The sequence below is a fragment of the Anoplopoma fimbria genome, chromosome 12 (genome assembly GCF_027596085.1).
Source record: "Anoplopoma fimbria isolate UVic2021 breed Golden Eagle Sablefish chromosome 12, Afim_UVic_2022, whole genome shotgun sequence".
Lineage (NCBI taxonomy): Eukaryota > Metazoa > Chordata > Actinopteri > Perciformes > Anoplopomatidae > Anoplopoma > Anoplopoma fimbria.
This window is the reverse complement of record NC_072460.1, coordinates 17,691,492-17,714,102: the sequence shown is the minus strand read 5'-3', so window position 1 is coordinate 17,714,102 and position 22,611 is coordinate 17,691,492. Positions and strand designations below refer to the sequence as shown.

At 38.7% G+C, this 22,611-nt stretch overlaps 3 protein-coding genes across 3 annotated transcripts; 1 reads left to right on the top strand and 2 right to left on the bottom strand.

The window, feature by feature from the left end:
* Positions 1–5,409: 5,409 nt before the first annotated feature.
* Positions 5,410–10,356, bottom strand: LOC129100287 (PHD and RING finger domain-containing protein 1-like). Its single transcript, XM_054609883.1, has 7 exons — positions 9,966–10,356; positions 9,324–9,407; positions 9,097–9,230; positions 8,803–8,894; positions 8,035–8,234; positions 6,238–6,335; positions 5,410–6,154 (listed from the first exon to the last, which is right to left on the bottom strand). The coding sequence occupies exons 1-7, from the start codon at positions 10,095–10,097 to the stop codon at positions 6,109–6,111; spliced, it is 786 nt and encodes a 261-aa protein (XP_054465858.1). The 5' UTR covers positions 10,098–10,356; the 3' UTR covers positions 5,410–6,108.
* Positions 10,357–11,422: 1,066 nt separating this feature from the next.
* On the top strand, positions 11,423–13,069 carry LOC129099901 (lysophosphatidic acid receptor 6). Its single transcript, XM_054609331.1, has 2 exons — positions 11,423–11,526; positions 12,021–13,069. Exon 2 carries the CDS (start codon positions 12,095–12,097, stop codon positions 13,052–13,054), a length of 960 nt encoding a protein of 319 aa, XP_054465306.1. The 5' UTR covers positions 11,423–11,526; positions 12,021–12,094; the 3' UTR covers positions 13,055–13,069.
* A 35-nt stretch (positions 13,070–13,104) lies between these two features.
* On the bottom strand, positions 13,105–22,571 carry ints11 (integrator complex subunit 11). Its single transcript, XM_054609330.1, has 17 exons — positions 22,060–22,571; positions 21,800–21,897; positions 20,521–20,594; positions 20,180–20,408; positions 19,972–20,070; positions 19,844–19,878; positions 19,621–19,759; positions 19,425–19,489; positions 18,866–19,055; positions 18,703–18,786; positions 18,533–18,622; positions 17,602–17,764; positions 17,372–17,482; positions 16,519–16,580; positions 16,222–16,364; positions 15,875–16,004; positions 13,105–13,481 (listed from the first exon to the last, which is right to left on the bottom strand). Exons 1-17 carry the CDS (start codon positions 22,085–22,087, stop codon positions 13,416–13,418), a joined length of 1,806 nt encoding a protein of 601 aa, XP_054465305.1. The 5' UTR covers positions 22,088–22,571; the 3' UTR covers positions 13,105–13,415.
* Between the last annotated feature and the right edge of the window lie 40 nt (positions 22,572–22,611).

The window sequence follows — 22,611 nt, the reverse complement described above, 5'->3', positions numbered from 1 at the left end:
AAGAATGGAGATGATCTCATCCATTCTCAGCAGTCAGCAGAGTTGTCATAGAGAAATGCTATAGAGACGTTCATGGTTCCCTGATGTATCCTGCTGATATTGGTGATCCCCTTACTTTTCCTCTAGTGCCACCATGAGGTCGATATTTAGTTCTGAGAGAAATATGTCTCCACAACTGTTTGATGGATTGCCATGAAAATGAGTGCATACATTCATGTTCCCCTCAGGATGAACTGCAATAACTTCAGTGATCCTCTGACTATTCATCAGGTCAAAATCGTGTCCAATGTCTGTCCAATAGTTTGGTTCATGACCAAATACCTAAAAAACTGACGACATTCTCATCAGCATCAGCTGTAGGCCTTCTTTGTGTTTAGTACCAATTTGCAAATGTTAGCATACTAACACACTGAACTGATATGGTGACCGTGGTAAATATTACAGCTGCAAAACATCAGCATATCAGCATTGTCGTTGTGAGCATGTTTGCATGCTGATGTGCCTAACCAGCATACAGCATTGCTGTACTTCTAGCTTGTTTTAGCACTGCTGGAGGTCAGAAATCAATTCCACCATAACCTTGAGATTATTAACCATACCAGGACTATCACCAGTTATACAGAAGAAGCCTACAGGTGCTAAAAAAGTAGGCGCTCCACCAATATGGCGGCTCTGTTTCGTCTTTACTGCTGTTTGGACTAAAAAAGCACCTCAGTCTTTTACTCCTCACCAACCCCCTCTCCCTCTCTGTTTCATCCCTGGTTCCTTTCCCTAATCTGAGATGAAAGCACATACTACTTCTTTATGAACGTGTTGTGTCAGCAGTTGGCTGATTTGAAAGTGCATACTGCTGGAGAAACTTCAGAGCAGACTTTGTAACATGCATATTATCTATGCAGTTCTGGATTTCATTGCAGCAGCACATGATCATATGTACAGACATTTATGTTTCCCTTTAGCATGAATTCTTGTAATAACTTTGGTGATCCCTTAGCTTTTCATCTATTTCCATCACAAGGTCTGTTTCTTTTATATCTAATACTATTATTTATGGCCAAATACTTGCACAACTAATGGGATTCCCATCAGCCTCAGCTATACCTTGTGTTTAGTACTAGAAAATGTTAGCATGCTAACATGCTAAACTAAGATGGTCAACATGGCAAACCTACACCTTCTAAACATGTGCATGTGAGCATTCTCATTTTCAGCAAATTCATAATAATAACATAAGCAAAACACCACTGGGCCTTAATGGGCATTGGATAGAAAACAGCCTTGGTTACTGATTTTGTTTCTTTCGGACAGAGCCAGGCTAGCTGTTTCCCCTTGTTCCCAGTCATTATGCTAAGCTAAGCTAGCCTGCTCTTCACTGTTGCTTCATATTCAACAACCAGATATGATAGTGTGGTATCAATTTATCATTTAAGTTTCAGCAAGAAAGCGCACAACTGTATTTCCCCAAATGTCCAACCTTTTCCTTAAGTTTTGGGGCTCTGTGAGGTTTTTGGGGCAGATTTTGAGTCATTATGGTGATGAAGGGAATTGGGTGCTTGACAGAAAGATGACTTACAGTGGAGACTGCCTAGCAATTATATCAGACTGTTCACCTCCTGCTGTTTTTGTCTTCTGTGTGGCATATAAAAGGAGCAGAGATGATGCTTGTCTGCCTTTGTGCAGGAGAAAAATGAGCGGAAGGGAGCTGTCGACTCCCATTTTTGCTCCCTCTCATGGAAGACACAAGCAGTGCTGCAGTGTGGAATCACTGCGAGAGACGTGTGGGTCTCTGGGAGGATGACCTACTTTTGCTCCCCTCTTTGGGCTGCTGGAGAGAGCTGCGAGTTGCACTGCTTAGCACACAGCTTGTAATGTTATCCCTTCTGACTGCAGGTGCAATGCTCCACAAGACACTACCAATGAGACATGTACAGATGCTGCATGAATGTTCTGTATTATGCATGTCTTCCAAGCTTTGACCTTACTAAGAAATATATTCCCATGTCTGTCTTAGAGCAATTTCAATCTTGCCATATGACTGCTGTGCTCACACTAGTGGCGATATGTGTGTATGAACTAAATGTACTCAGAAGGTGGATGGAAGTATAAAGAACATACTAGCATGATCATCATAGTGTTATGGTATTTGTGAGATACTGTTTATGCTTTTGACAGAGCTCTGCAGACTTCTCTACAGTTAAATGAGAAAATGGATACCACTCTTCTGTAAAGTGAATATGAAGCTACCATCAGCAGCTGGTTAGCTTTGCTTAGTACAAAGACTGGAAACTGAGGGAAACAGCTAGCCTGGTTCTATCCAAAGGTATCAAATCCACCAAGCAGTTCCTATAAAGCTCATTAATTGACATGTCATATCTTGTTTGTTTAATATGTACAAAAAATGATGTGTAAAAACAATAATTTGCCATTTTACGCTGGGCTTTTGTGCTGAATTATTTCTTGGCTAGGACAAACTGTCAGGCAATCAGTGGGGACTCAAGTAATATACTGGTCCCAGCCAAAAAATAGTCAGACACATAACTAAAATAACTGCAAATTTTCTTCTGTACGCTTCAGTTTTTATACAGATTAGACAAACAAGATTTTAACTTGTGATCTTTAGAGAAGTAGTTAATTGTGGTTCCCAGTGTCGGCGTCTGGTCCCACAAAGGGTCACAAGATGACAAACTGGATCCGAAAGCATAAAAAAACAAAGTCTGCTGAACCAAATAATGTTTCCTTTAATCTTTGCTTTTTCATGTGCACTACTGTATAATTATACCTCTAAAATACTCAAATAAAACAAGGTCTTTGGTGGAACTGGTCATAACTAGTAGACTTAAAGTAGACTTATGCAATCTGTGTCAAGGTGTCTCAAGTAGACAAAGCTTGTGTTTCCTAAGCAAAAACATTGGGAACCACTAAACGAAAGAATAATGCATGTTGTGATAATAATACTGGTTTTAATAAATTATTTTCTAGTTCTGCATACTAGGTCACATCCAAAAGCCCATGACACATGACCCCCCTTTTACCAGAAGCTGTTTTCAGTCATGCTAACATCACTTCTGACTTATTTAGCAGCCCCGCCAATGCACATTTGCCAGTGTAGCTAAGGCCTCGCAGCCAAAGTGCCTCTCTGCCTCTGCAGCTCTAAGCATCACTCCTGGGGGTGTTACAACTTCCAGCATCAGTTCCACTGCATCAGCAAAATAACTTAGGGATGGCGGAGGAGGGGGTCCATGCTTTTAATTCAGCTCAATGTTTCAATGGTTCTCTGAAAAGTAGATGATGTTACATAAATGCAGAACCCATTATACCCATTAAAAACTACAAGGTCTACGATACGCAAGAAAACCAAAGAAAGCCTTGATTAAAGGAATAGTTCAAATTTTGGGGAAATATTCAAAATCCCTTTCTTCCTGACAAATAAGCAGAGTGATGCATTTCATAAATAATATGAACTAAAGCAAGCATGTGGTTAGCTTAGCTCAGCATAAAGAATGGAAGCAGGGGGATACAGCTACACTTGAAAGACTAAAGCCATTTTTGTGGCACTGTTACACTGTAATGCTAACAGAAATAGTTAAATAATTAAATTAAGGAGCTTGAAAATTTTATTTTTTTTACTTTTGGACAGTCAGGCTGATTGTTTCCCCCTGCTTCGAGCTAAGCTGTGCGTACAGTGTCCTGACTTTAGCTTCATATTTCACGTAAAGACATGAGAGTGGTATTGATCTTCTCAACGTATTTCTCCAAAAGTCCAACAAGTCTCACCTGTTTGTTTTTTTTAGATACAGCAGATAAATAAAACACATTTAGGGGATTCCCATGTGTGGAAGAATGAATGCACAACAAATTCTGTATTGTTGAACCACTCATTAGCTCCATACCAGGTCAAATAGCATGTCAAACTTTGAGAACACACTTTACTAATAAGCAGACTCTCTCTGGAGGAATGAGTCATTAGCAGTTCTGACCTTGGCTCTTGTTTGTTAATCGTGTTAGGGTGAGCCTAATTGCTTAAAGGAGTCACAGGCTTTACACCCTAAAGCCAGTCATCACTGTCCCAGCTCCTCCTCCACTCTGCAGTGTGTTGTTCCTGTCAGTGATTCCTGTGAGGGAAGCTGTGACAGGATCCCCATAAAGTGTGGATATGGGTGATACCGGGCCTGTGACACTCTGTTAGCAAGACTCGGATCAAATATTCAGATGTCCAAAGGTAATCCATATCCTTGTTACCAGGTGTAAGGATGGTAGAATTCAATGAATGAAACAGAGTCATGTAGGGTGTCGCAAAGCAGCTGACCTCCTCAGAAAAATAAATTATTTGGCTGAAGCTATCAACAAAAAAAAGACTAATGTAGCCTGCCTTTAAGAAATAGTTTGATACTTTAGTGGATTTCATGTATTGACTTTTGAGTTTGACAAAAAGATCCACACCATTCCCGTGTCTGTTCATTAAATATGAAGCTGCAGCCAGCTAAATTGAGCATGTTGGTACGGATTAAACAAACAATATTTAAATTTGTTAATTTGTGAGCTTTAGAGGAACAGGTAGGATGATTTTATTTGACATAATACTTGCTGTTTCCCCTGTTTGCAGTCTTTATGCTAAGCTAAGTTAACCATCTCCTGGCTATGGCATCATATTCAACAGACATAAGAGTGGAGAATAAGCATATTTCCTCACAAATAAGTAAAGACTGTAGGGATGAGTAACTGCTCTCCGGTGATCCTAAGGTGATAGGCTTAGTGTGAGAAAAAACCAAGAAGAAACCGAATGCTTTCTTGTGTACACTTATTTTTAAACGCCTTATAGTGTCTCGGCTCGGACATTTTTGTTCATTTCAACAATTCTGCTCAGCAAACATGTCTGGCCGACGAAGGTGAACATTTGTTTTTACTGTGCCCATTGTTTTGAGGGGAAAGTAGGGCAAGATGAGCTGCAGGCCTGTTAAGTACCCGCCCACTGAATCACAACACACGCTGATAATGACACACACACACAAAAGCAACAACACATTGATACATATTAGCTATAAAACTTAACTGTAATATCAGGGAGTTATTTTGGTGGAATGATGATCTTGACCGCACATTTTTTATTTTATTTCATCCTTTAAAATCTGGTTCTGATGTTAAGGTGTCTGATCCAACAGACAATTTGATTTTGGACATCAAAGGAGGGATTTAATATCAGATGACCAGAAACAGCAGACCTGAGAGTGTCTGACTGAGGCAGCCTCCTCTCTCTCGGGTACGGCTGTACAAGATACTGAGAAATGAGACTGAGGCTGGTGTTGCTAGGCGATGGCTCAGTGCTGCTGAAGGAGGAGGGATGAGGAAATCCTGCGGAAGAGTAGAGGAGTCTCAGAAACCCCAGTTGCTTCACACACTTTATTTGGTCAAGGTCCACCTACCATCTTTGTCCACACAAACCAAAGTAAATATGAACACTGATTTTTCAAGGTGCTTTAGATTAAAACCAAGTCATTCACTTTCTGTTCACATTTAAAGGAAAGGCAATGTTGGTCTGTCGTCCATACTGACATATCTCAACAACTATTTAATAGGATTGCTATTAAAGTTTGTACATACATTCATGTTCCCCAGAAGATAAATCCTACTGACTTTGCGGACTCCCTTACTTATATTCCAGTGTCACCAGCAGGTCAGAGTTTTTACTTTTCTATGAAATACCTCCACATCTACTGAATGGATTGACACAAAAGATTGATAGATTGAGATATTCATTGATCCATATCTCGACTACTGTTAGATGGATCCCCCTGGAATCTGGAAAAGACATTCATGTTCAGGCGTCAGCGTGATGACATTTCTGCAAAGCTGATAAGATTCCCAAAAGATGTGTTATTGAAAATTCTTCCGTTCTACTTCTTATTTGGGGTTTATTGACAGTAAGAAAAGTATAGAATAATGTCAGCCTTATCTTTTAACAAAAGTAAAGATAAGACAATATCACAAAAAAAAAATCCTCGTCAGGTTCATGTTCATAACACAATGCTGCCACCATGTGGAAATTTATGACAGGGTCGCCTTTGTCAGGAAGTGATGATACACACCATCCTCCAACAACAACTCTTGGTGTCAGGAGCTCAAGTAGCACGCTTCCTTCTTTTTCATGTCTTTAACTCTGTGAAACACACAAAACAGATGATGTTAAATGTAAAATAATTATGAATCTAAGGGGAAGTGAACTAACAGTTGGTAACTTACTGACAAGCAGCACTGCTGGTATCACTGTGATGAGGTGCAGCTACTTCAACTGTTGTTACTGCAGGCATTGTTGCACGTAACAGGTATCTAGGTACATGCTAGGAACAAGAACAAAAAACAGATAATTTATGGAGATTAACACAAGTGGTTTGGTAAATTGTCTTCACAGTTCAAAAGCAAGATGTTTCAAGCAACATCAACAGAATTCTGTTTTAGTACATACTAAATATTTAAGGTCACTGAAATGAGGTACAACTTGTTGTGCAATAACATTTAAATAATGCACCATGAACTGCCTCTTAGCACCTAATGCCTTGTGGCACTTTTTCTTTCCTTTTATCTACTTTTTTTTTTATGTATTGTGTGTATAGTCCCAGCACTTTTAATGTCTAAAACTGTCTTCTTATTGAGTTTATGTTCTATCTTCTGCAAAAGGAATGAAAATTAAGAAACACTGAATTTCATCGTGACAATGTAAAATAATCGTATCTGGCTGATAAGGTCATTATGGCCCTATCGACTCAGCATAAAAGATCAAACCATTCCTATTTTCTTTAAGTTAAGTTAAGAAGTATTCAAGACCCCTGAGCTGAAAACAAGCAGTCAGTCGCTAAGTATAATCGGACTGCCTGAAAAGTAATCACCAAACGACACTAAGAAAGGACTCCTGACTGGAAGATTATCCACAGAGGGCTTGAGCAACAGAGGATCATAGCTCAAGTCTTTGTTAGGAGAGGGAAAATACACACACCGATGTCCTTGAGTTGAGTAAACAAAGTGCTGTCTCTACTAAAAGCGTATTAGTCACTTACAGCCACCTAAAGCCAGCACTCTACCACCTTAACAAATACTTAGAACTTGGAAGATGATACAAGACTCTCAAAGGCAATGGTGAAGGGAAGCAAAGGTTATGGGGCCATTTGATCTTTATCAGCAGTTACAATAAATCAATGTCTACTGTACATGAGCAGAAGCAGTAACCCACACAGATGAATCCAAAAGGGCAGAGAAGCTTGTTTTAGACAGTAACCACAAACACCAGCAGCAAGAGGCAATGCTCATGCGTCAGTTGGTTGATCTTGTGGAAAGGTATTTCTGCATTCCTGCTAACAGCACAAGTGCAAGAAATGTAGTTCCCCGTACAGTGTGGGATTCTCGTGCACACCAGCCTGTCAAATGAATGAAACCCCTGTCCGTGTTAACTGCTTGTTGAATTTCCCCATGCCCTAGTTACTTGATAAAGTTAGTGGCACACTTGAGGTTATCTAAATGAATAATGCACATGGGGAAAGTTAATGGCATATATTACATTTTTAAGTTTGGCATTTTCTGTATTTCACTCATCTTGATACTATCTGGATAAAACAATATCCACTTTGCTGCATTGTAAAGATTTTAATCTGTTTCCCCAGTTGTGACTCTGTTTTCTGTTTAATGCAAACAATGTTACTCTCTATTATTTTATAATTACATAGAACGATAATCTGTTTATATTTTCTTTCCAAAAATAACTAGCAGATTTATAATTTATGGCTAGCTGTATATATAACTTGATAATCAGGTAAAACATATTGTTTATCATACAGCAAAGACAAAATTGTTTTAACCAGATAGTTAGAAGAGTCTCTGAGGACTCAGAACAAAGCCCTAACTGTTTACTAAGGAGACATATTGCTCTGTATAAACTCTAATATTATGTATGAACACATCTTGTCCCCTGGGCACCTTTTTCATATTGACCTCATGCTGTCTGGTAGATAAACAGATGTTACTCTCTCTGTGTAATGTTGAACTGACCAAGGGGGCTTGGGGTAGAGGATGGGGATTGGCGCTGGCTCTGCTCTGGATCCTCTGACTGTGTCGTCGATCAGTGGAGCCGCTGGGACGATTTATAGTGGAGGGACGAAGGCGACTGCTGGTAGATGCAGTTTCATCTACTTCAGCTAGGATGTCCGTTAGTTCTCCATCACTGATCTCACCCTCCACCATGGAGCTGTCTGTGCAGGGACAAATTCACATTATGAAAAAATGTTTTCTGAAAAAATTAGCCTTTAAATGGCCCTTTATAGAATGAGTATTTCTGCAAGTTATAGTCTTTTTTTAAAGTGGGCAAGACGCTAAAAGCAGTCATCCTTTGAAGACTTCAAAATAGAGAGCATGTTCCTATATTTTCTCCGTAGTGTGGTTGAATCTATTCAAGCAGGCAGCTACGAGATTCAGTTCATCCCAATGTGGAAGGAAATGTAACTTCCTCATACGCCATCACACTAAAAATGTACTTTCATTTTCATATTTTTTATGATCATAAACTGCCATAGTTTATTATCATAAACAGATGCCTACCTTAAAGACACATTCATCAGGTACTATCTTTGCTTTGAGAAATGGTTCGCAGTAATTAAATGGGCTAAAGATACAAAAACACCAGTGTGGTCCTTTAAAGAAAGAGGCAGCTACAATTCCCAAAATCAATTATTTTGCAAAACATTAACACAAGTAAGTAAAGAAAAAAAACGTGTGTAAATAAGGTGCATGATACCTACTTAGTTAACAACAAAGGTTTACCTGTGTGCTGGGGAGTGACCGCACACTCAGCACAAATCCAGTCACCTTCAGGGCCAGTTTTTAATGATGGAGTCAAGCAGTCCATATGATACCTGGAACACAAAGTACAAACACAGTTTTAACATATATTTCCAGCAGCTCCACCAGAGATTGTAGGTGTTTGAGTGATCAAAGTCAGTAAGTACAACTAACTATTTTATTCAATATAATGCTGCTGCTATGACTAAAATAAACACCGGTATGTTCTGAAAATGAAAGACCAAAATTCCCCTAGATAAAACTGCAATGCCATACCCTGAATCACAGTGTATGCACACCAACAGCCGGTGCGGGCGGTCGCTGCGTCCACATTCCTCGCAGATAACAGAGTTGCTCCCCTCTTCTTCATCACCATCATTATCTTCCCTTTTCTTTGACCTCACTTTGATCTGCAGCAACACCGCAAACAGTTCAGCCCCCAAACACTGCCCACATATCCCCACATGAAGGAAGCTTCCGTCAGGAAGTCCAGAAATAATCACCTTCTTTTGGATGGCCCCTCCAGGACACCGTCTCTGGTTGATGAAGGCGAATCTGATCCGATCCACAGGACATGTGTTGGCTGTCTGAGATTCAAGACAGAGCAACAAAATGTCTCAATTTCACAAAAAAAACTTCCAAGTTAATACAGCTTTGACATAAGTGTATTACAATTTGATTCACAGTCTGTACAGGGAAAATAAAAGGTTGTTTACCAAAGTGAAGGCTGATACATATATTATGTAATAGTGCTACAATTAACGATTATTTTCATTATTTTTTTCCTCAATGAATCCATCACCTCCAGAGAGCCGAAGGTGACATCTTGATATCACAGTCTAAAGCCCAAATATATTCCATGTACAATGATATAAAACAGAGAAAAGCAGCAAATCCTCCCATTTGAGAGGCTGGAGGCAGATAACGTTTTAGCATCTAATTGATTAAAAGAGATGAATTGATTAATACAATTGTAACTGAGTAAATATTTGAATCATTCAGCTCTATTTCTCAAATGGCTTTTGGTTTGGTATTGAACTATGATATCATATCACTGCAGCTATCAAATTAATTTATTAAAAGAACATTGAAACATGAATGGATATATTTAGCTGGACAGGAGTGACAGGTGAAGTGTTGTTTACCTGGGACCACTGGAGTAAACAATCAAGGCAAAAGACATGCTGGCAGTTCTCCAGAGAGGCTATCATCTGCTTTTCAAAGGGGCTCAGACAGATATAACATTTATCTGCTCCCTCTCCGGTGGATTCATCCATATTTAAATTATTATTGTATTTATACGGCGTGTTGATAATAACAATAGCCAGCTCAGATAGCTCGGTTCGCTTAGCACAACACTAAGTTCAATATATTAGTATTGTTATATACAGTCTACGAGTAATGCATTGTAAACTAGCTGTTCCTTTTAACTAGCTGTTGCAGCCGATGGTTCATCACATTTAGCTACATAAAATTCGCCTGTAAACTAAAAAACATTCAAATATCTCACTGCTACTTTTCTATTTACTCCATGTTCCGCACTACTCAAACAACATCCGGTCCTATTCTTTTCAAAATAAAAGCGAAAAAAGATTTTTAGGAACCAAACCTTACCAGAATGTGGTGAGTCACAATTGTATCAACTCATTTGAGAGATGAGTATGAAATGTTACTTAAAATGACCCAAACCATTTTTTTATATGGAACCCTGTGTCTGAGGTTCAAAACAGTGAGAGTACATGAATTATTTTTAGTTTTCCTTCAAATGTTCATAGTTTTGGAACAAAAGATATTTCAGCAGAGTCCAGATGGAAGCCCCTTTTTCAGCAGAGTTGATAGGAAGCTGCCCAGGTCCTCGTCCTGACAAAGAAAACCAGAAAATAAAGTCAAAGATGAAGCATCAGAGGGAAAAAGGACCATGTTTTTAACATAAACACGGATACCTCGGAAGTGGTAGCAGTAACCAAACCTTACCAAAATGTGGTGAGTCACAATTGTATAAACTCATTTGAGAGATGAGTATGAAATGTTACTACAAATGACCCAAACCGGATAACGAACCAAACAAAAAAAAGTTTAAGTTGTTTTCTTTTTTATATGGAACCCTGTGTCTGAAATAAAGTTGAATACAAATACCAACTTAACGCTATATTAATCATGCAACAGGACATAGATATTGTTCTTATGTGCACAACATATTATTTTGTTAGCAAAAGATCCATCACCATATCTTGCAATAACTTCACTAACAATTAGCAATCATACAGTGTATGGAAATCTTGAAGAACCACGTTAAAGATACCCTGCATGCCCAAAATTACTTCAAAACCAATCTTTAAGGCCTAGTATAAAATAAATGTGAAGCATGCTTGACTTCTATGTGCATTTTGTGTGATTATTTCACTCGACGCAAATTGTGAATACACTCATCAACTGCTGGAAATGTAGGGGATAAACATGTAAAAGCAGACTGTATGCATTTAGTGTCATCAGGCTCTCTTAACTCCACTCCTACAGAACACTGAAACAGGAAATGATGACGCCTTTGCAAAAAAGAAAGCTGCATTTTATATCTTCACCGTATTCTGAGAGGAGTTGTTCAACCAAAGTGCAGTTACAAAACTAAGCTGTAATCTCGTGCTTTCAATATACAGTACAGCTTTCTGCAATTGGAGATCAAACAAAGAAGTCAAGTCAAGTAACTTGGTAAGTGTTTTTTTCTTAAACGCTTTTTGTTTTATATGTATTTAGTATTGTATTTAGTCTAGATTTAATTTGTTTAAAAATTTCAATATACATCTGATGTTTCAGAAAAGTTAAAATGTGGTGAAACCCCTTTCACGTCGTACAACTGATTTAGTCCTCAGGATTCAAATCTTCTGCTGAAAGTAAACAGTCACATGAATGCTACTTGAAGTGTAACTTTTATGTATTTTTATAAGTGATCAGTGAGTCACTGCTATTTCTGTTTTACTAAACCCTCTTTTTAGATAAATGTAAAGTAGTAATAACATGTGTGAGTAAATGTGTATCGTGTTAAAATATCCCCCGTTTCCCATTTTCAGAAACCTGAACAAAAGAGAACAATGTAGTAAGCTTCTAGACATAAAACCTGTGTTAACTAAATAGATTTGTTTCAAAGGAAGTGAAAAAGTAAAAGTGGAATAACTCTGAATGGAAACATGTTTGTGTTTTTACAGTAACAGATGCAGCAGCGTTTGTGAGAATCAACCTACGCTCACTGACTTTCCTTTGACAAAACACTCACTCTGCAATGATGAATGTGTCAGGTGACGACTGCACTCCCCCCTCGGCAGAGTACCAGTACTACTTTTTCCCAACGGTCTACATCCTCGCTTTAGTTATAGGCCTACCAGGAAATCTGGCTGCCCTCTTCTTCTTCACCTTCAGGATCAATCCCCGCACGGCCTTCAGTGTTTACATCAGCAACCTTGCTCTGGCAGACACCGTCATCCTCTGCACCCTGCCCTTTAAGATCCACTACCACCTCAACAGAAACAACTGGGTGTTTGGGGATGTCGCCTGCCGTGTCACCGGGATAATGTTCTTCGCCAACATCTACCTGAGCATCTGCTTCATGACTTGTATCTGTGTGGATCGCTACATGGCCACAGTACACCCGCACACCTATTTGAGGCTGCGGAGCCCCTTATGCTCCCTGGTTGTGAGCGGGTTGCTCTGGTGTGTATTTGTTGTGGCCATGCTGGTATTTGTCCTCATGGGACCCCTGGAAACCAAGGCAGATATATCTGGAAACCACAGCTGCTTTGAGAATTTCGCCACAAAAGAGTGGAACACGCGCTTGGGGGGGTACAGCCTGGTGTGTCTGATCTTTGGCTCCCTGCTGCCCTCCATGATCATCCTGGTGTGTTACCCGCTGGCTGCCAGGCGCATTTCCATGATTAGGACTAAAACAGCCCAAAAAGCAGTGAAGGTAATTTACACCATCCTGGCTATAACGCTGCTCTGCTTCCTGCCCAACCACGTGGTGTACCTGCTGCACCTCCTCCGACGTAAAGGGGTCATCAAGAGCTGCTCCTTGGGAAACGTCATCTACGACGCCAGGCGGGTCACTATGGCGCTCGTCATCCTCAACACATGCCTGGACCCCGTGCTTTACTACGTCACCACCAACCACTGCAAATGGAAGCAGTTTAAGTTGGCATGGTGGGGAAGAGTCCGGAGAAGAAGGGGTGTATATACCATTGGGTAACGGTGTATGCATACTGTAAATATATCTCCTTATATGAGTGATTGTAAATGTAACTTTAAAAAAAAAATTGTTTATTGAAACTGACTTTGTACATCAAAATAAAGGGACAAATCAGACTTAAAGTATCTTATTTAGTTAATCTTGTACAGTTCAGTCTATAAACAAGTCCACAAGAGATCAGTATCCCAACAGTAAAATGGAGCAAATTCAAAGTTTACAGGTACAAATATGTAATCCTCTGCACTGAAAAGGAGTTTTGAGCCTCCACAAATCCAGGTTCAAAACAGTGAGAGTACATGATTTTTTTTTTTGTTTTGTTTTTTTTCCTTCAAATGTACATAGTTTTGGAACAAAAGATATTTCAGCAGAGTCCAGATGGAAGCCCCTTTTTCAGCAGAGTTGACAGGAAGCTGCCCAGGTCCTCGTCCTGACAAAGAAAACCAGAAAATAAAGTCAAAGAAGAAGCATCAGAAGGAAAAACAAAAGGACCATGTTTTTAACATAAACACAGATACCTCGAAAGTGGTAGCAGTACATGGACAAATTGAAGAGGACTGACAAAAAACAGTTTTCAGTAGTAACTCATTGATATATTGCACTGTGGTTCCCAATTTTCTTTTACCTGACGACACCTTAAAACTAAGCAGTTGCGAACGGCAACCCCTAATTTTTGCATATATTATGTCATGCATTCTAAAAAGGTAAAACCATCTGATATTCCACAAAAAAAGCAAGTATTAACAAAAACTCAACCATTATAGTTTAACCAACAGATTGAATGTTCGCTATAAATTGTTTGGTCTGGAATATGTCCGAAAATATTGAAATGCCTGAGAAATGTCTAAAGCCCAAGGTGACGTCTTTATACTGGTTGTTTTGTCCGACAAAAAACCCCAAAGATATTCAGTTTAGAATGAAATAACATAACAAGGAAGAAAAATATTATATTTGAGATGCTGAAAATAGTGAATGTTTGGCATTCTTTTTATGATCATTTAAAGTTTTTCACATGTACATGAATTTACTTGAATTGTTGTATCTTATATTATTCTTATATTTCTTTATTCTTATCTCTACAGTGTTCGCATTACTTTTTACTGTATATATCTTACTTGTGTATGTTACAAATAAATGTTGAATTCTTGATCGATTATCAGAATAGTTGCCATTTCATTTTTTATCCATCTAATCAATTATTTGTTTCACTCGACAGATATAGTAAACATCATTGTGAAAATACACAGGTGTGATTAATGACATAACATCACTACATTTAGGAAGACAGTGCTGACCTGGGCTTATCATGCCAGATATAAAAGGATATGATATATTTAGTAAAACTAGTAGTCTTTTACAGCCATTTAAAAGAAAATGTAATATATGAAATTGATTTTAAAAGAATAACATGTTAAAGATGTGCCATCAACATTGAAGCTTACAGAGAACAGAGGTAAAGATCATCCTAAAACAGTTACCACAATTGATTACTTAAGTTCTTATCGAGTACCTGATTATATCTCAAACACTATCTCAAACTGTCGTATTCCATTTAGTCGCAATTGTATCTGTACGACTTTTCTGAGAGAATTAAAGATAGAGTCGAGGCAGAAATTCACCACGTTTATTTTTAACCTTTGTGCTTTGCCGGAAGCACATAAAGCCACAGAAACCACTCCCTTTCCATTTCGCAGTGACTGCAGTTCAACAGGCAGGTTTCCCCACCTTCAACTTTCATTTCAGACCCCCTACTCATCCCACATAAGTTTTCCCTTCTTGTTCAACCTTTCTTAAGACGACCATGAGGGCATGTGAAGATTGTTTAACTGATGTATAGCAGTGCAGTCAGACCGGACCACTCAGGTGCTGTGGCGATAAGGATCCAGGACAGGAAGTAGTGTGGGCTGCCTGAGTTTTAATAATCATTTTTTTCATTTAAATGAAAAGGGAGCACATTTTGGCATAACTTTTTGCATAAAAAATCTTAGTGATTAGTTACCTACTTTTATTGAATATTCAAATATCCTACATACATTTGGACCTGACAGCTGCTCATCATGGTTGAGGGTCTACTTGACCCATTGCTATTCGTAAAGAGGCCTGGATGATGCAGCCATCACTGTTGCTTAGCTGTCTCAAAAAGCACCTTGAGGGCACAAAAACTTTTGCAAGTCTTTTATTTATCCCCATAGGGTTATGCCTTATTCACCCTCCTGTTTAGTTCATTTGCAGATGACACAGAGGTTGTCAGCTTCACAGAAATGAGTCATCAGATGGGCCTTTCATCAGCAATCTTGTACAGTGGAGTGTGATGATCACTATCTGAGACATTTATAAAAAACAAAGATTTGTTGACTAGCTTGAGAAAAACATCACAACCACCCTCTCAGACCTTCTTAAAGGAGCAAAAGCGGAAATGAATTCCTCCTATAAAAAAAAGCACAAAAGTTTTTGTTGCCGAGTGGAATAAAAAATAAATTAAATCTCAACTTGATTCCTTGTTTATTAAAAGAAAAGATCAAGTAAGTAACCTTGATTTCATTCTCAATGTCAAGAAAAGTGGGTGTAAAACAACCCCCAGACCCTTTAATTATTATTAATATTTTATCATACGTATTGTAATGGCCTTATATCTGATCTGTTTGATTTTCCTATTGTGTTTTGTTATTGTGTTTATGTTGTTTTGCTGCTTAAAGAATTTCCTCCTTTGGGACACTAAAGATCTGGTCTTAAAACAGCTATAATGTGCAAAGTTTTTAAAAGACCATTTAGATGACATTGTAAAATGAAATCAGTGACGCAAAGACGATGAAAATGTTTTACCTGATAACTCCAGGAAAGTAGCAGGACCTTGGTGTTGGGGTCTTCGGCAGAGGAGGAGACTTTGATGACGATGGACTCCACCATGACTGTACCATCGGGGAGGTGCTGGATGGTGTAACCTTTCAACACGCTGAAGCAGAGAAATGCAAAAGCGAGAGTTTATAATAGACGTTACCTTACTTGTCACAAAATGCAGTGGAAATAAAACATGTTCCATGATACATAAATGAAACATCTTTCACACCACAAGCATCCGGGATTAAAGGAGATAAGATCAAATAGCTTAATTCTCAGAAAACGATGCAGGAGGCCCAGTGCATCTCATCGTTCTGCAGTGATAAACTCACCTCTTGAGGTGTATGTAGATTCTGTGAAGTGTGTCTGGGTCGCTGTGCGGGTCCTGGAGCTGCACGCGGCAGGTGAAGCGTAACTGATGTTCGTTGAGGCCCAGCTCCTTCAGGGCCTGCTCTGACGACACCAGCTTCAGACTCTGTGCTCAGGGAAAGACAACAAGGAGTTCAATCATCATCTGTTGAATGTGATAACTGAGTATGCCACTAGACTGCTGGTCACATAAGTATTAAGAAAGTTCAATAGCGACAGAACCACCGCACTGACATATAGTCAGACGTATGTGAACTTACGTTTTCTTTCATGATCAGGGTTCCATGCATGGTACGGGGCTTTTTGGGATCAGGAAGCGGCCCTTCAACACAAGAATGGTTTAGAACATAAATAAATAAACAAGAAAATAAACAGATAAAATCTTAGGCGTACATTTGCGGGTTGCTGAAGTGTTCACAGATCTCAGCAGGTTATTATGAAGAAAGAGCAGATACCTGACCTGTAACTGGCAACCTGCTGTGTTACACATTGTCAGGTAGCTGCAGCTCAGGAAGAAGAAGTCCGAACAGTTATGAATGGTCGCCGGTTTGAAGAAGTTAGTATTATACTTTAAATGTTTCAAATAATGAGGAACTGATCAATTTAACCAACATTAGTCTGACATTATATACAAATTTGAGATGTAAGGTGTTGGCTAATTTGTAATAATGGCACAGACATGGAAACAACTTCATTACTATGCCTGCATTGCCATAGGAATTATACATATGTCACATTCTTCAGACAAGTCTTGGAAACTTGACAAAAAGTCAAGAAGAAGTATGAAAAACCATTGTTGTACTGTCCTTACTTCTCATACTTGACTTCTCATTTTCTCTGGTTAAAGAGTCTATCATCTCACATACATGACATTTGTCAATAAGAAAACCAATTTGGGTTATGATATTTAGGTGGCACGGGACAAGATGACTGGCCGTGTACACAAACATTACTTAAGTCTTATCTGAATGTCAGAATCAAACAGAATTCTGAAACTGAAACTGTGTAGGCCCCCTGTAAGCCATCATCACCTAAGACAAACTTTGTGCCATTTTATTACTCCTTAGGTTGTGAATTAAACAAACTATTTTCTTAACAATCAACGAAACATACCTCCGAGAGCCATTTCTCGCTTGAGCAGGTTGAGTGAGATATCCACAGGCACGCTGGGATTTGTTGTCACAGTGGCTGTCTCTCCGTTGGCTGGCATGTGGCAATCTATGCCTGCCATTTAAAAAACAACATGAACAGGACTGACAACACCTTCTCCTCCTAGCATGCAAACTTTTACCAATTACTTTTGATGGGCCCAACAGTATTGATGTGGATGTAGATGCACTTACTGAACTCCTGTTCAATCTTGCCCTTAAGGAACTCCATTTTTACCGCCTCCCCGTGTACCAGCAGCATGTTTCGAGGCTCAGCCATGCGAATGAGCTGCATGATGCCTTTGGCATCTGCATGGGCACTGAAGGACATGTACTCCACCTGTAGCTTCACATCCAACTGTAAGAATCACAGAAAATTAGGTCAATCACTGAGCCATAGTTGTTTTTCACATGGAACACACAATTTCTTTTTTGTGGCTATTCTAAAAGTAGTCGTTTGATATCTTGGGAAATACACTTATTGGCTTTCTTGCTGAGATTTAGATGAAAACTCTTATATTTGTTTTCACTGTTTCATGGAGGTAAATCCAGGAGACAATTAGCTTATCTTAGCACAGACTGAAAGCAGGTGAAAACAACTATCCTGACTGTCTAAATCTCACAAATAGAGTGCTGCAGGATTGAGTTCTAAAGCCTGGAAATGAGAAGGCATTTTTGCACTTCCAGTTCCCTCATCTCAAAGTCAAAGGGGATCTTGTATGTTTTTTTGGGTTAGATGCCTGAAACAAGGTCTGTGGTTAACATAAGTTATAGAGATTGTAACATTTTGCAGATGAATGTGACTATTAAACATCCTCACGCCAAACTCTAGTCCGCCTTTAACTTCCTGGTGTTGATGTGAAAAGATGCGAGCTGTTGTCCCTTTATAGCCTAACTAAGCTTTTTGCTTCTAGCGATTGCATCTGTGCTTCAAAATCAATACACATTTGTATTAATTTGTGAAAATTAGCTTAATAAACAGAATGTGCAGACAGAAGCCACAAGAAGGATGAGAGAAAGGGGGATAAGTTACTTTATCTGCAGAACTGAAAAAAATAGTTCAACCCATAACATACAGTATGATTCAATAACTGACACAGATGAAGGGGAAATTAAAAACTCTTACTGTTGATCTCCCTTCCATTTCCAGTTTCCTCTGCCCATTAAGGATCTTGTGACCGATTGTTCCTTGTACACAATACCCAGGCATGATGACCTAAAAGAGGCAGAACTAGTTGTTCAGTTTTTAAATAAATTTTTTTAAAAAACATCTTCCATTTTTCTCACGAGACTCACCATGTTTTTCTCATTGCCAGCCCATTTCTTGAATATTTGCAAAGACTGGCCAGCATGCAGCATACCTGGTGTGGCAAACACCACCTGAAAGTGGACATATTGTTGTAGTTCACTGAATTTTCATCCTGAAACTTTTTACACTTTGGAGGAAAAAACAACTTACCATAGGTCCAGGATTATCAGCATAGGAGCGATCAAAAGCCTTGATGTGCTTAAATTCAAACATGTTTCTCTGTACAAAGGTTTTTCGAATCTTCTGGTTGGTCCATGTTATAAAAAGCTTGTAATAATGGTTAGCTTTCTCCGTCAGCCCAGTGGAGAAGTAGATCGGGGCCTTTAGGTTCATTCTCTCCCTGTTTGAGGAGAGGAGGTAATTAGAGTGTCTTTCAAATGAGTCGGCACTTATTATAAAAAAAGTTGATCCAGAATACCACAAGTATTCTATCAAAGGTAATAAAATTAATTCAGCTATTTAAGAGAACTTCTTTTTTTAAATTCCAGACTATCTTATTAAATTGCAACATCAACCATTATGAACCACAAACATATGTTATCACTGATACAGGTCCAGTGATTATCTCCACAAAGCACTTTCACTATCATCTTTGCTCTCTTATTTATAGCTTTTAAAGATATTGATTTACAGCCACAAACCTGTACTGATGTTTAGTTAATATAAGACAGCTTGTGTGAATTTTGCTTATTTTGAAGAACAAACCTACCAAAATGTTTCCAACAGGATGCAGAGTTCTTGTGCTCTTCCGAGGGCAAAAACTGGAATGAGAACCTGAAAAGATGAGAAAACAAAGATCTTACTAAAATCTGTAAAAATCAGAAATGTTCTCACCATGATGCAATCAATATAAGAAGGATAGTAAAGACCCCGAAATACAGAATTCCCCTAACCCTGAAAATTACCTTTCCTCCTCTTTCTATGCTTTCATGCACTTTCTTCAAAAAGTCCCTCTCTCTGCATCTCTTTGAGTCCCGGATGGTGGTGGCATATGTCGACTCTGAGATAAGCATGTCTGGACGGCACTTGTCGATCCATGCAGCACTGCAAATACACAAACACAAGGATGAAGAGACTGTAGGCATAAACTCCAGCATATGATCATTAAAACCAGTAAAGGCCACTTACCCTAGATGCCTGTCAGGTGTCATGTTATAGTCTCCCTAAAAATAAAAAGACATTATTCTGGGATCTTGTCTGTCAAATTCACCCTGTGATACTGACTCTGATACAGTGCAGACTTTTTTTACACTCACAGTGTAGACCACAGACTCTAATCCCACTTTGATGTGCACCATGGCGGCTCCCAGGACATGGCCTGCATAGTACGCCTTGATCTCCAGCTCATCATCCACCTGCCAGCAGCACAACAGAAACAGCTTGATTCGCCATCAAAAGAGACGAGCAGCTGGTGCAGAAATGATAAAAAAATGGATATCTTCAAAAATGATATGAGTACTGCACCTGGACAGTTTGGTGCAGGTTCAAAGGTACCACTTTCTTCATGCAGTCCTTGATCATCTGCGAGGTGAAGAAGTTGGTTTCTCCCTTTTTGTCCACGGTGATTTTCCGGAAGTCCTCCAGCAAAATGGGACAGATGGCCTTGGTGGGATGGGTCATGTAGATGGGTCCATCGTAGCCCACCATCTCACTCATGAAGGGGAGAGCGCCACAGTGGTCCAAGTGGAAATGGCTAAGAAAGGAATAGGTAACAATGTAAGAAAAACCTGGATTGTTTTATTTATTCTGTCCATATTGGTGAGATACAAGTTACACTACATACTGTGAATATTAGGACAACAAACCTGATGATCACACAGTCCAGAAAATCAGTCAGACGCCCATTCTGGGTTATATATGTAAAGTCTGGGAAACGTCTCTGCAATGACAATACAGATTTGCATTCAATTTGGATTAGACTGTAATTTGTCTTCTCCACAAGGTCTAAATCGTATGAAACTCACAATTTGTGCTTAGCAAATGTCACTGGAGATGCAATAAAGAGTCCTGAAGATGGATTTAACTTTTATATTTTTATTTTAAGAACGCAGTCCTTATTTTTATCACCAATTAATCTTCAGATTATATTTTTAATTCATTGTTTAGTCTAGGTAAAATGTCTTAAAATATCTTGATTTGTCCAACCAATGTATGAAAACCTAAATATATTCAAATTTACAATTACATATAGCAGCAAGTCTTCACATTTTCGAAGATGCAACTAGAGAATGTTTTGATTAATTTGTTTAAAACATTTTTTTTTATAAGTAATTAAGTGATAACTTGATTTTCAAAATAGTTGCTAATATTTTCTACAGATTGCCTAATCAATTCATTTCGTAATATTCAACTCTAATTTGAAAATGATGGTTAGCCAGACCAACAAAACCCCTTAAAGCAAACACCTGGTGATGAAACGGCAGGTGTTAAAAAACATGTATTACATTGACTAAATGTAACGAGGGATGGGTGATTGTAGAGATTGTATAATGAGTATCCTCATAATATGATTCTGTTAGAATTAAATCTGAATGGCACAACTTTCATGTAATGTAATGATGTCTTTGTTTATATCATGTTCAAAGGGAAAAAATCTAACATTTTATGTCATGTTTCAACTCAGTGCATAATGACTTGCTTGTGTTAGCTATTTCGTTTTATATTTTTTGTTTCTGCGTCTGTAGCTCTGATGTTGGATTGATTTTCAGTCTTTATTTCTTCACTTTTATGTGAGTGTAGGTTATTTATGAAATTAAACCAAACCAAAGAATACAATTGTGGTATACCATTTCTGTTTATCTTACATGGTTGTTATTTATCTTTTGATATATATACAGTACCAGTCAAAAGTTTGGACACACCTTCTCATTCAATGGTTTTTCTTTATTTTAATTTTTTTCTACATTGTAGATTAATATTGAAGACATCCAAACTATGAAGGAACACATATGGCATTATGTGGTAAACAAACAAATGCTCAACAAACCAGAATATGTTTTATATTTTACATTCTTCAAAGTAGCTGAATGAGAAGGTGTGTCCAAACTTTTGACTGGTACTGTATATACAGGGTTGTTTACTTACATCATCATTGTATCCCATGTGCATCCCACAGTCAAGCATTATGTTTTTTCCTCCAATAGAGACGAGGATGCAGCTGCGGCCGACGTCCTGTCCAGCACCTTGGAGAGGGAACAGTAGAGTTGAGAGAAAGCCCAGAAAATGCTCAAAGAGCGCCAGACATTTAGCGAATGTGTCACGTCAAAAAGTTCTAGACCCATTAGTTGTTGACGGAACTAGCCTAGCAGCGGCTAGCTCCCCACTGTGGCGTTCACGTTACTCACCCAGTGGTGTTACTTTTATTTCAGGCATGTTTTCTCAGACTGGTTTTGCAGACAGAAAATGGGAAAACCAGTTAGCCGAGGAGGCCAGTCTGCTCCCGATGAAAAACACCTTGTTTACAAAGACATGTGACTTGTATACATGTGGGTCATTTCGAGTACCGAGGTTTTTTTAGTTTTTTTACACACTTCCGGGAACCGCTTTCAAAATAAAACTCCTTTCTGCAAAAAAAATGTCACAACACTTGACAACCAAAAAATTTGAGCGGATGTGCTTTGTTTTACGACAGATTACATTCTGCATTTGTTTAAATAAAGCATGTTTTTTTACAGGTTGATTCCAGTGTTTTCAGAAACAATATTAAATGTTTAAAGAACGGCTATGTTCAGGGCATAACCATTCAGATACAACACTTAGCTTTTCTCTTTTTCTCTGTTTTTTTGCGTTATATCATTGTAAAAAAAAACAGTCACGTCAGGCCACAGAGTGTGTGGTTCCTGTGTCGTTAATTTATCTCATGGTAACCACTATGCTCCGTCCAAAAGAGAAGCCTG

Coding starts and splice junctions, on each gene's coding strand:
- ints11 (XM_054609330.1), bottom strand. CDS start 22,087: ATGCCTGAAATAAAAGTAACACCACTGG. Junction 19,760..19,843: donor ACACCTGACAGGCATCTAGG/GTAAGTGGCCTT, acceptor GTGTATTTGCAG/TGCTGCATGGATCGACAAGT. Junction 16,365..16,518: donor CCCTGATCATGAAAGAAAAC/GTAAGTTCACAT, acceptor CCCTGAGCACAG/AGTCTGAAGCTGGTGTCGTC.
- LOC129099901 (XM_054609331.1), top strand. CDS start 12,095: ATGATGAATGTGTCAGGTGACGACTGCACTCCCCCCTCGGCAGAGTAC.
- LOC129100287 (XM_054609883.1), bottom strand. CDS start 10,097: ATGGATGAATCCACCGGAGAGGGAGCAGATAAATGTTATATCTGTCTG. Junction 6,336..8,034: donor CTCTACCCCAAGCCCCCTTG/GTCAGTTCAACA, acceptor TCTTGTTCCTAG/CATGTACCTAGATACCTGTT. Junction 6,155..6,237: donor ACCAGCAGTGCTGCTTGTCA/GTAAGTTACCAA, acceptor TGTGTTTCACAG/AGTTAAAGACATGAAAAAGA.